At 31.7% G+C, this 13,477-nt stretch overlaps 1 protein-coding gene across 5 annotated transcripts in view; it reads left to right on the top strand.

The window, feature by feature from the left end:
* Positions 1–13,477, top strand: part of LOC126747250 (otoferlin) — a 228,244-nt gene that overhangs the window by 182,249 nt on the left and 32,518 nt on the right. For 3 of the 5 annotated variants that reach the window (XM_050455768.1, XM_050455771.1, XM_050455770.1), the window contains exon 28: positions 8,892–9,130. The exons of 1 other annotated variant lie outside the window; for it this stretch is intronic. In XM_050455768.1, the coding sequence (XP_050311725.1) occupies positions 8,892–9,130 (239 nt within the window). Of the gene's footprint in view, positions 1–8,891; positions 9,131–9,194; positions 9,400–13,477 lie in introns of those variants that run through there. One more of the 5 variants, XM_050455772.1, reaches the window with a different exon arrangement.

Genomic DNA, 13,477 nt, shown 5'->3' with positions numbered 1-13,477 from the left:
GCTCTTTTTTAAGATTATTTTTTAAATTAAGTAAGTCATCTTTCATGGTTCGAATCAGGTCTTCATTTTCTTTCTTTAGGTCATCTTTCATGGTCCTTATCAGGTCTTCATTTTCCTTCTTCAGGTCAGATTTAATTGTCTTTAGTAAATCTTCCTGTTTCTTGTCTCGCTCTTCTTGTTTGCGGTCTCGTTCTTCTTGTTCTTCCTTCTGTTTACGGTCTCGTTCTTCTTGTTCTACCTTCTGTTTACGGTCTCGTTCTTCTTGTTCTACTTTTTGCTCGTCAAACTTTCTTAATAGCAGCTCCATCAATTTCTCGGTCTCCATCTTGGCCTGACTTCTTGTTAAAGGCATCCACTAAAATGAGCTTCCAAATATCCTTTACTTCTGACACCAATTGTAACGAAATTCGGGAACACACTTTTATTGTCAACGTCAAAAAAACACTAACCTAACTCGCTTTGACTGTCGTTTAATTGTTTCCAAGGTAAAAACTGACTAAACAATTAAAACTGAATGATTTGTCACGAAGCGCGTCCTTTTTAAAACCAGATGGAACAGTTTCGAAATATTTAGAATTATCTTCATTGTTTTTGCCCAAAGAGACCAATAAGTTTACGAGAATACTGACAGTCAAAGCAAGCAGGTATACAAATTCTAGAAAATTAGAACTACAGCGATTTACAATAATATAACCTAAATAACCTAAATTGGGGCCAAAATGGGGCTCTCACACAAGATGAACTACCTAAAAACTAAACACTATAGATGAAAATAATAAACCAAACGTAAGTAGAACCCTAAAGAAACCCTACGAATCAACTTTAACTACAGAATACTAATAAAATTGTACAAAAACTAGCAGAATATTTAACGTATTTACATTTTCATAATAATATTTTTATCAGTATTAGTACCATATACCTAAGTAATAAATGTTTTATTGTGTATCGTAAACCGATAAGTTTCACAAAATAAAACAAATTAAGTTATTATAAAATGCATATATTTAATAAAGAAAAAATCTGTCACATGTATTCAAGTTTCCAAGGCAAGTTGTGTCCTAGTTAAATTAGGCTCATTGTGGGAAATCCCGGTCTTCAACATTTTGCAGCACCTCGGTTTTTCCAGAAACAGGGGTATCCCGGTTAATCCAAGGATTAACACCCTTAAGGATCAATATCTTATTCTATAATACCCTGTAACCCTATACTCGTACATTAATTAATATACTCTTATTATGTAAAAATATAAGATACATATGCACTGGAGGTTAATATTAATATATAGTTCTAAACAAAAAAATTGATGTTATCAAAATGTGCAGTGCTCAAAAATAATCGAATACAGAAATTAAAAAAAAAATCCTATATTCGCTTAATATATGGTATTTGCAAATATGATAAGTCACGCTTTTAACCAATCAGGGTGGTTGTCTATGAGTGAGAGAAGATATTTAAATATCTTTTAATAATTAAATTCCCCCATACTTATATAATAAAATTTGATTTACAAACTGATATAAATAATACAAACATAAGGTTTAAGGATAAGCGAACAATTCCAGTGCATTTTACCTTCCTGTTCGAACAATCCTTTTCATATCTTATTGCTAAACGTCTAAATGAGTTTCCTGCAATTGTACTTACTATGTCTCCAGTTAATTTCAAAAAATATTATTGTTATCGGACTCTATCTTACTCTTAAGGTTGAGCAGTTTCATGTTTTTAATCAGGCTCTTTGGTATTATTCCTTTTGTTGACACAATAATTGGAACTGTCCGCACTTCTCTCATTTACCATTGTCTTCGTATCTGGTGCTCTAGATCTCTAAACTTAACAATCTTTTCATTATGTTTTGCTTTTAGGTTGTTATTATTGGGAATAGCTACATCAATAAGGATTGTCTTCCTAGAAATTCTATTGATTAGGATTAGGGTCAGGCCTATTGTTACTTACTCGTTGGTCTGTGAGTACAGTGCGATCCCAATACAATTTGTGTTGGTCATTTTCAAGAACTGATTCCGGCTTATAGTTATAATATGTTACCTTGGCTGCCGATAAGAGGTTTAGTTTTTCTGCAAGCTCTTGATGCAGTATCTTTGCCACTCGATCATGTCATGATGTATTACTTACTACTGCAGTGGTTTTCCCATTCAAGCTTGCATTTTTTCTTGCTCGGTGCGATGGTGTATGGGCAGCTCAAGCTCCTATAGTTTAAGTAGTGTTGAGTCGTCTGCTTCACATACGGCACGATGAATGTGTGATGTTTTAGCCTTTCTTAAGAAAAAGGAACGCAAGTTACTAATTTGCTGAGTTAGCTGCTTCTCTATGTTGGTCATTCCTATTCCTCCCATATATCGAGGTAGTGTAGTTCGTTCTACGGCACTCCGCGGATGATGCTTATTGGCCTTTCTTTGCAAATTTTCATTTTTTGCAAATTTTCATTTTCATTTCTTTTCAAATTCCGTTTTACTCCGTCCTATAATACCAAAAGAGTAGGTAAAGTAAATTGACTCCATATGTATTAATAGCTTTAAAAAAGTTTCTGCTGTTAACACTTGCTGTTTTAAGAAGTAGTCGCATTCTTGTAGTGAACTTAGTAGTCAGCTCATTCTTTAGTCGGATAGTTCTACTATCATTCTTTATAGTTCTTTGCGCCTACTTTATTACTAGATATTTGTAGGATCCTTCTTCTTCCATAGTATTAATTATCTGACCGTTTTCTGTTTGAAAGTCACCTGGTAGTTTACCCTTAATAATGTTTACAGTTCGGCACTTATCTAGTTCAAAAGTAATTCCTATATCATCAGAGAATTTTTCCACTATTTTAAGCATTTGATCTAGTTCATTTCGTGCTGCTGCAATAATTTTTAAGTCATCCATATAAAGTAGATGGCTTACTCTTGTTAGATCAAAGAATAATAGCTTTTTTAGGCCAAATCCGTACCTAGTTAAATTGAGTTGGCCAACCAAAGTAGACTTAAGGCATTTCCTTGGAATATACCCCTACGAATAGGAATCATATTAGATCCAAAGCAGTTACCATTAGGCACCTGAAGTTTTATTGATGTTCACCAAGATGCCATAGCGAATTCTTAAAAGGAAATTATGTGGTTATCTATTTTGTATAATTTAAGTACATTAATAAGCCGTTTATGTGGAACTGCTCAAAAGCTTTTCGGGAGTCAATGTATGTTATGAAAAGGTTTCTCTCTCTTAAATGCCTAATTGCAAACTACGGAGTCGAAAATTAGCTGTTCTTTACACCCCATGGCACCTCCGGTACATCCTGTCTGTTGAGTCGCTATGATACTATTTTGGTCACAATTTCTGTAAATTCGTTCTGTAATGCAAGATGTAATTATTTTATAATTACATCGACGAGTGTGGTAAGCATGGTATTGGCCGATATTTAGCCGGACCTTGAGTATTTTGACAGTCCTTGGACAAGACGTAAGTGGTACCTTCTGTTAAAAAATTGGACAAATTTTGAGGATTAATAAGCACGTCGTTTACAAGGTCGGTCAGTTGATGTGTTGACCACAATTTCTTAATCAAGTAATTTTGGACGTGATCTGGGCCTGGAGCTTTCCAGTTATCTAGTTTTTTTTATGACGTTAGTCACTTCATCATCTGAAAATGATAAATATGTTATTGGATTATATGCTTGGCTCTTTGCTCGTTCTTTAGTCAGCCATTCAGTATCGAGGTTGCATTCACTAGGTATTGTTAATTGAGTGCGCCAGAACTCCTCGATGTTTTCTTTTGTGGGGTAAATGCTAATGGCGGTGTTTATCAGAGAAGTCCCACTAAGCTTTCGATAGAATTGCTTCTCTGAGCGTTCAAAAAGTAAATTATCTTATTTCCTTTTAATACTGGACTTATACCTTCTTAAGCGACCTGAAAAAATAGATAGCTTTTGTTTAAGGGTGTCTAGGCATTGTTACAGGTACAGTTTTCTTGGTCCTGCTGTGTATGTTGTTGGGTCTGACGCATTATTTTCTCTACCCTTTTTTGTACTTTTCGGGTTCTTGTACCTCCGATATATTCCTTTAGCCGGCCAATGTCTTTCTTAATATCTTCAATCTTTTTTTGTAGTCTCTTTTCCCATGGCGGTGTCGGTCTTTCGTTACATGTAACATTTTGCTGGTTATTTATTATTTTTAATTTCAGGGTTTTAATAACAGCGGTATACTCACAGTAGACTATCAGATGAAGCTGTTCAAGTGTTGTAAGACTATAATTAGGTATAGTTCCTTTTATGTTAGCAGCATTAAGAAGAATGGCCAATTTGCGGGAAGAGTTAACTCTAGAAAGAGCTGGTCTGGTTGAGGGGTTTGTGCCATCATACTCTGCCAGCGCCCTTTTAAACTCTGTTCTAAGTTTAGAGTGCATTTCATCATTATGTTCATTATTCGGGTCCTCATCTTGGGTTTCTTCATTTATTATCATGTATATTATTTATGGTCTGGCGGGTGTAAGCTTTCTTCCGCTTCTGTTCTCTCTTCGTCGGCATTGTCTTGAAAATTATCCCTTCCTTCATTTAAGGCCCCTTGGTCATTTATTTCTGCTGCAATTTCCCTTTTAATAAAGTTAATTCGCGTTTCTAAGAATGACGCGGTATTGGTCAGTGACTCTCTGCTTAGTCACGTTCATATTTGGATATTGTTTGCAGAATTCGGCATGTAGCTTTGTTGTCTTGTTGTCTGTAGCCAATCATTTGTTGCTCCAGATTTCTTACGTTAAAGAAAAAACCTGCGCAACACCTTCAGCAGGTTGGGTCCTGGTTGGTGTTTGATGACCCTGTGCAACTAGAGGTTGTGGTTGTATTATTATTATTATTATTATTATTATTATTATTATTATTATTATTATTATTATTATTATTATTATTATTATTATTATTATTATTATTATTATTATTATTATTATTATTATTATTATTATTATTATTATTATTATTATTATTATTATTATTATTATTATTATTATTATTATTATTATTATTATTATTATTATTATTATTATTATTATTATAGATTTTTGCCTTGCGGCAATCACACTCCCGTTTTACGGGGAACATTCACTTATCCCAGATATCTAAGATATCAAAAGGATTAAGCTCTGAGGGGACCCTTTCCAGGTTATCGGGCCCTGGATGGTGTTCGGTCTTCTGTACCCATGAACTTTCTGACGACCCGTGCTGTCCCCAGTAGCACCACTTTTTGCATGTTTTTGTAGTGGTGCTCACTTAGTCCCAGTTGTTTGAGGTTCTCTACAAGGGTTTTTGGTATAAGTCCAGTTGACGAGATTATTATCGGAATTGTTTGAACATGCTCCATCTCCCATTGCCGTCTGATTTGCCCTTTAAGATCTCGATATTTGATGATCTTTTCATTGTATTTTCCTTGGAGGTTATTGTTATTAGGTATAGCAACGTCAATCAGCGTGGTTCTCCTTAGTCGCTTATCCACCAGGATAAGATCTGGTCTATTGTTGACAGTTCTTTGGTCGGAGAGAACAGTTCGGTCCCAGTACAATTTATACTCGCCATTTTCAAGAACCGGCTCTGGATTATAATTATAATATGGAACTTTGTCCGTCCTCAAGAGGTTCAGTTTAACTGCAAGTTCTTGGTGCAGTATTTGTCTCACGCAGTCATGACGTGCCTTATACTCAGTTTGGGCAAACGTTTGACATCCTCCCGTTATGTGTTGGATGGATTCTGTCACTTGGCATCCATATCGACATTTGTCACTCTGTACTAAAGGATCCGAAATAATGCACTTCAAGTAGTTTCTAGTTGGAATAACTTGGTCTTGTATGGCCAAGAGGAAACCTTCCGTTTCGGGAAACAGTTGTCCTGAAGTTAACCAGTAGTTCGACGCGTTGGTGTCGACATGTCCCTGGCTAACCTCGTTTACGTGTCTCTTGTACAGTGGTTTTTGTGCCCATGATCGATGTTTTTCTTCATCAGTGACGTGGTGACTTTCGATTCTTCAGTTTCAGAGGTGTAGAGTCATCGACCTCGCATATAGCACGGTGCAGAGCAGACGATCTAGCCTTTTCATGAAAGAAATTTCTCAGAACTGAAATTTGTCGGTCTAACTGTTTGCCAATGTCTGCCAATCCTCTACCTCCCTGATGTCTTGGTAGCGTAGTTCTTTCTGTGGCACTTCGAGGGTGGTGTTGTTGAGCCTTAGTCAATAGTAATAGCCGTAGTAATAATGTTCGTGCTTTCCGTTGCAAGTTCTGGATGTCCGTCTTGCTCCATCCCATTATTATTATTAATATTATTATTATTATTATTATTATTATTATTATTATTATTATTATTAAAATTATTATTATTATTATTATTATTATTATTATTATTATATTATTAGTGCCGTAACCAGCCTTTTAAAAATATTTACAGAATCACAGTCTCTTATGCTTGTTGGCAATGTATTAAAATATTCTAAGCCTCTGTATAGGACAGAATTTAACATCTATTAGTATAAAATTGTTACGATTTCGAGTCTTATAATGATGAATGTCTCTAGTCTCTGAAAAACTGCACCTTTCTAAAATGCATGCCTAAATGCTCATTTACATGGTATAGTAGCATATTATTTTTAACTTTATACAAAAACACGTAGACGCTAATCGTAAGTTTTGCTTAACAGATAACATATTCGAGAAGATATGCATCATTATGATTAGTGTATATCTATTATGTTTTAAAATAATTTTCATTACTCTGTTCTGAACAAGCTGCAACTATTCAATTTTCAAGTTTGGTAAATTATATAAAATTGTTGAGCAAAATTCAAGATGCTGAGTTGCAAGGCTATTATACAATATCATAGTTTTATAGTCGTTGATAATTGTTTTCCCACACTTGCATGACACGGCTTTTTTTGGAACATCTTCTAGTTATATAATCAGCATGTGAATAAAAATTCACACGCTGATGAACAAAGTGAAAAAAAAGTTACAATCAAATATTAGTTCTAAATATTTAATTTCACTCTCATATCTTATCTTTTCTTTACCTACCACAATATTAATATCTTTCACATTCATGTGCATTACTTTTTTTTCCCAAATAAACAAAATTTAGAATTTTATGTGTTAAGATAAAGACTATTACTGCAAACCCATTTAAATAAATGATTTAAGTCATTATTAAGAATTCTTTATATTTCATTTAGATTTCTCCAAATTAAATAAATCATAGCGTCAGCAAAAAGTTTTATTTTCTAATCTTTTACCGACATTAACGATATCCGATATACGGACCTAAAACTATTTCCTAAGATACTTTCTCTTATTAGTAACTCATTTTATTAGTAACTCATTTTGAACGCAGTTTTTAAATTTGACTTTTTGTAACGTGTTTTGTAAACACAAAACAGAAAATCTATAGCATCAGGAAATTACGTGACGCTGTATATTTTTGTGTTGTTTGCTTTTTATAAAGCGTATAACCTGCATCTTTGTAATAATGTATGAATTTTTCGATGTAATCCCCATCTTTTCTAATTTTCTTCTACAGATTAGCTCGAATGTTCTCTGAAAATCCAGAAACATAAAATAAAGTTCTCCTTATCCAGCAGTCCTATTTTAAGAAAATATCACATATATTAATTACAGCAGATTCACACGAGTGACGCTCAGGAAAATCTGATTGATTTATTACGAGAGTATCGTTAGAATCACAGTGTTTCTGCAGTTGCTCTTTCAAGTTCTAACACCTGCTCATAAACCTCAACAGTATTTATCGGTCTTATTGTGAGAAATAGTATTTTGTACTTTTGATACAGGCATTTTTGATGATACTTTCCAAGCCTCCGAAAACACTCCGCTTGAAATTAATGTAATTACTACATTTAAAAGTCGATTTTTAGTTACACTATATACGTAAAACAAAACCTTTTTTGAAATTCCATTTTCTCGGTCTCCGATATTCTTCATGTTTTTCATAATTATTTTCATTTCAGCCACATTTCTTTAAATGTTGAGAACTCAGAATATTGAATTTTAGGAGGCATAAAAAAGGTGTCATAAGAGAAAGAATAATTTGGAATACTGTTTATAATATCAACAATACTATTTATAAAATATTTATTTCATTCTGTCGCAATTTGTAAATCATTTGACCATCAAATTTAATTTCGCTTGGTAATAAAAAAAAATTCCAGGAAGTAACTTTTTTAGATTTTTTCCATATTTCATGAGCATTTTTTTTTTTAATTTTCATCAATTATTTCTCTAAAACATTTATTTTTTTTTATTTATAATTTAATTAACAAATAAGTTTCAAACTCTTTTATATTCCTTCCACTTTTCATCATCTTTTTCTACAACAGCCCTAAGATATAAATTGTCTCTCATTCATCTTTCAAGGATATCAAATGTAATTTAATCATTTTGCAAATATTTGTACTTTATAATAATGGTTTTATTTGGACACATAGAATAATATAGGAGATCTAAAAACTATATGTTGGAACAAGCAGTTATTATTATTCTAATATTTTAAAATCGTAAATATAAAATAATAACTTTTTTTTATGATGTATGGAAACTTTATACGGGTTAATTATATATTTTATTTTAATTACTATTTAATTAATTGTTTGATTATCGAAAAATACTGACGACTAAGTAATGGAACAAGTAAGGCGTAATGTCGCCCTTATTAGTTTAGTGTCTCATAAAGAGGCTTATTATATTTACAAAAATTTCTAAAATTAATTAAAAAAAAACTTTTCTATATTTTTATTAGTCAAATTAAATTATAGTAAATTGAAAGTCATTTCAATACCAAGTGTCAATAATATACGGATATACATATATTTTGATTTGAGATAAAAGTAGCCCTAAGCAACCATTGATTTTTTCAGCTTTTTAGATGAGGCTTGCAATTCGCAATATACGGACGTACACTACAGATCGTTAACTGGCGAAGGAAACTTCAACTGGCGTTTTGTTTTTAAATTTAATTATTTATCATCGGAAAACAAATTAGTAATAAAGAAAAAAGAATCTGTATTTTCTCAAGATGAAAGTGAAACTAAACTACCTTGTGTCTTGAATCTGACTGTGTGGGACAATGATACGTTCTCAATTGACGATTTTATAGGTAAAATTTTTATATTTGCTATTTAATAGTGTTTGATTCTCATAACTATAGAATATTTTTGCAGTATATGTACTTGCGGTCAACGATAACCTACTTTCTGTGATCGGAAGCCGCAATAATGCTTAATTAAGTGGCATAATCCGGACGCGTATGGCCTTTTAATAAAATTTATTATTAAAATTTAAATGACAATTTTCTATCAAAAAATATAATATAGTCGATCCGTAAAAATCAATACGTAGTCTCTGACTAAATAATGAGCAAATACAGATTAGAGAAGAAATACAACAGCTTTATTAGTAACAAACCGCAGTTTATTTTCCATGTATTTTTAGTGGACTTATAAGATACATATAATACATTCTTATATACAGGGTGACAATTTAAAACTTAAAATGGTCATGAAAAAACTCTTTTTTTTCTATTTAAAACAAACCACCCTTAATAACTTAGGTCAATCTAGATATACACGTTTAAATTTTATATTTGACAAAGTTCTATCAATCACCTCCTCAACTCTCTTTATTATGTCAAATGGGAATTGACCTCATAATCTGACACATCTTTATAACCTGCATTGAAATGTCTATTCAACAGTGAAAAAAACATAAGAAAAAAAATTAAATCGATTGACGTACCAGCGAATAGTAAGCTAAAATGTCTGGCAATAATGAATATTTTATAAAAGTCATATGGGGTGTCAAATGGCTATCGTATAGTGTAATACATCGTTCTAAAGGGCATACATACGTGTATAACAAATTTGAGTTCCATCTTGTTAGAAATATAAATTATTTTCGTTTAGTATCTTTAGTATCTCAACACCATTGTCATCCACTTGGCCTTTTAAAGACTGAACGATTGAAGGATATATTATACTATACGTTTTTACTGGTTTTGGCCAAGAAACCTGGGAAATTGTTTGCCATTTAAAATAATGTATGACACTATGAGGCCACCATTTTACCTACCAAAGTTTAAGTTGATAAAATGTCTTTTACTACCATACATTTTTGCTTACTATTTATTTATATGTCAACCGCCTTTGTTTTCTTTAGTTTGGTTAGATAGGAGATTCTATGCCCATTAAAACGATGTATCACCTTGCGTGGCCATTAAAAAAAAGTTTGAGGTGGATGAAATATCCATTATTCTCAACCACTTTTGGTTACTATTTGCTGGTACGTCAACCGATTTAATTTTTTTTTGAACTGTCAAATAGAGATTTTAATTACAAAAAAAAGGAGAGGTTACTGGCTTTAAGAGCTATTTATCCACCAAAAATTCGACCGAGTTCGCTAACTACTTAAAAAGTATAAGTATACAAGACAACGTAATTCTAATTTCTTTAGATGTCAAGAACCTTTTTTCCAATATACGACCTACTGACTGCATTGAATTAATAAAATCATAAATAGCAAATTCTAATATACCCATGCTGAACTCTTCACACTTAATTTGCGTTTTCCGCAATAAAAAATTTCGTTAAAGTATACCTCAAGTAGAAACTAGGACGTCAACATTAATTTTTTTTAATGGAATACCCGATATATCATAACACTTTGCAATTCTACGATATATTCTGAATACTTTTTGTATAGCATACCATATGTCTAAGATCAGCGGTTTGTCAAACTTGGCGCAATAGACTACTGAAACATATGACATTAAAAAATAAAACTTTATACAAAATTTATTGCAACTAATGTTCAATTGGTTTTCCATTTACTTCAATGCATTTTTGAAGCCAATAAATAACGAATATATAAATGTCGTATAAATGTCGAATTCTTTGCTTTAAATCATCAATATCATTTGGTTTATTCAAGTAAATTATAGGGGTTATATCCGGTGGCTACTAAATCGGTCTTCATCGTTTAATCCATCTGTTAGGAAAAGTTGAATCAAGAAATTGTCGAACGACGAAGGCAAAGTCAGCAGGTGCTCCTTTTTTTTGCTTTTTAGATAAATACATTTTATTTTATTATATATATGGTAGCAAAACCATATGGTATACAAAAGCAGAATATATCATAGAATTGTAAAACGTCATAATAGCATCATAAGCATCCTGTATGCTCTATTAAAAGAAAATTAATGTTGACGCTATTGTTTTTACTTAAGTATAGAATATTTTTCTTTTAAATAGTGGGCAAGTGACAATACTAATCGATTTAAAAAAAACTAAATTTTAAATGAATGATCCTTTTTTGGTGAATGTACTGTAACTGAATAAAAAAAAAACGCTGAAAACAGTTTTTATCAAACGAAGGAGGAACAAAACCAATCATATTATCTCACTCTCATCTGCCACCTTATATAAGGTAAGATACACCCCAAAAATCTTAAATAGAAAGAAAGTCGAGTGGTACATCATCTTGAAGCTGTTGAAAACTGCTTTCGAATCATACCATAGAAAACCATGTTTCAGAAAATTCTTTTTTGTTTATCATCAAGGAAAACAATAAATAAAAATACATTTTCTTAAATTTTTTTATTATTATTTCATTAAATGGTCAAAATGATGGTGAAAATCAAATGATATTGGCATATCTCTTAAGAATTCTAAACATGTCAATCTCATACGTATTTTGTATTGGTTTAGTTGAAATGGTTTTTTTGCTGAAAAAAACGCATTGTTTATAAATTATTACTTTAGATTCTTTTTAAATTTGCTTTAAAAGTAACTTGTACTAGTATTATTATTTTAAGAACAGTTGACTAACAGTTCACTTTGAATGAAAATCCTATTTTTTTAACAACATGTAATCATTATAACCATTTATGGTTCACAGGCGACATGTATGCTGAAATGCTACAGAGGTCTATCGAGTCACAAGTACTGCGAGAATAAGAAAACAAGAGTTTTCGTTAGGCAATTGATGATCATTATCTTAACCAGTGGATTGGAAGAAAAGGTCTTATCGAATGACCTCCTAGATCATCATCAGTGCTAATTGTCAGTTACGCACCCTAGTCTCCCCTTTTTTAAGTATTGTACGTATTTTCACATTATGTGGTTTGTTATTTGTATATTAAATAATGTTTTAATTTGTGATAATGTTGGTCCCGATATGTGGAACTCTTGTTCATAACTGACAATTAGCACTGATAATAGCTCATACTCCGAAAGCGCTCTGCCAGGTTAATAATAAATTTGCTCCGAATATATCTGGTTTAAATATTTCGTAGTTACTTTCAGAAAAAAATTTATCCATATTGGAAGCCATGTCTACTTCATCAAACTTGCATGTTGATTTATATTAATGTCTAAGTTAATTACATCTTCATCAGAAGAATACTGTGAGAATTTGTCAAAAGTACCAATAATTTTGTAAAAATCAGTTTCCCAGTAAAAACTTTTTGACATTGGAGAACTAAGACTGTATATGACCAATGTTTTTAATGCAGCAACAAATTGTAAACAAATAGGATTGGAATCTTTAATAAAATGTTGCCTTATTTTATCACAAAGATTTTCAATAAGATCTTGATTAAGATTCCTAAGCTTTCAAGTCCCCTTTTCCACTTCTTTAATTTAGGTAATATGTCAGATTATTTTTTTCAATGAGGTAAATCAACGAATAATACACAGCGGTATTGTTTATAATTATTATTAATGAACTGTGACCTATTAAGTGAATTAAATAAACTATCCATCAAATGACAAAACTCAGTAGTGTGAGTCGCTTCAGATTTTAAATCACCTAATAGTATTATCTTAATCTATATACTAATACTATACCGTACTGGCAAATTAATATTACAGATAGGATAGCTATATAACTTGAGTTGTTGACCTTCAACACTAACCTTCATTACTCAAAAGATGTCATTAAAATTAAAATGTTTCTCCTTAAGCTTATTAGGGCATTTATATATTCTTTTTAAATTGTTATCTCGAAAACCTTGCTTTATGTGCAAACTTTTACTTGCTAAATTCAATTTTGTTTTTAATTAGTGGATTTCTGACGTTCTTAAGCAAATATGGTATTTGAGAGATAGTAAAAATAGATTGCCTCTTAACAACAAATTGCTATTTAGTTGGCTATTCTTTTAGAGCAGGTAAATTAGTACGACCTTGATGACAAATAGTTGCACAGATCTTCATTCCAATTGACTGCAAGGTTTTATTGTAGTTAATTATTAAATTTTTTGAAACCTTTGTCTTAACTGTATATTGTGCAAAAAATTGGACACTGAGATATTTTTTATGGTTTTTTAAGACAGTGAATCATGAATACAAGAGCATTATTTGCTTGATTGATGTTTTCACCCAGAGAACCTAAGTCTTCAAACCCTAAAATTCTTTGACTTGATTTTTCATAAAAAAGAACTTAGAGATAT

The sequence above is a fragment of the Anthonomus grandis genome, chromosome 19 (assembly GCF_022605725.1).
Source record: "Anthonomus grandis grandis chromosome 19, icAntGran1.3, whole genome shotgun sequence".
Classification (NCBI taxonomy): domain Eukaryota; kingdom Metazoa; phylum Arthropoda; class Insecta; order Coleoptera; family Curculionidae; genus Anthonomus; species Anthonomus grandis.
The sequence above is the reverse complement of the archived record's forward strand: the minus strand, read 5'-3'. Positions and strand labels throughout refer to the sequence as shown.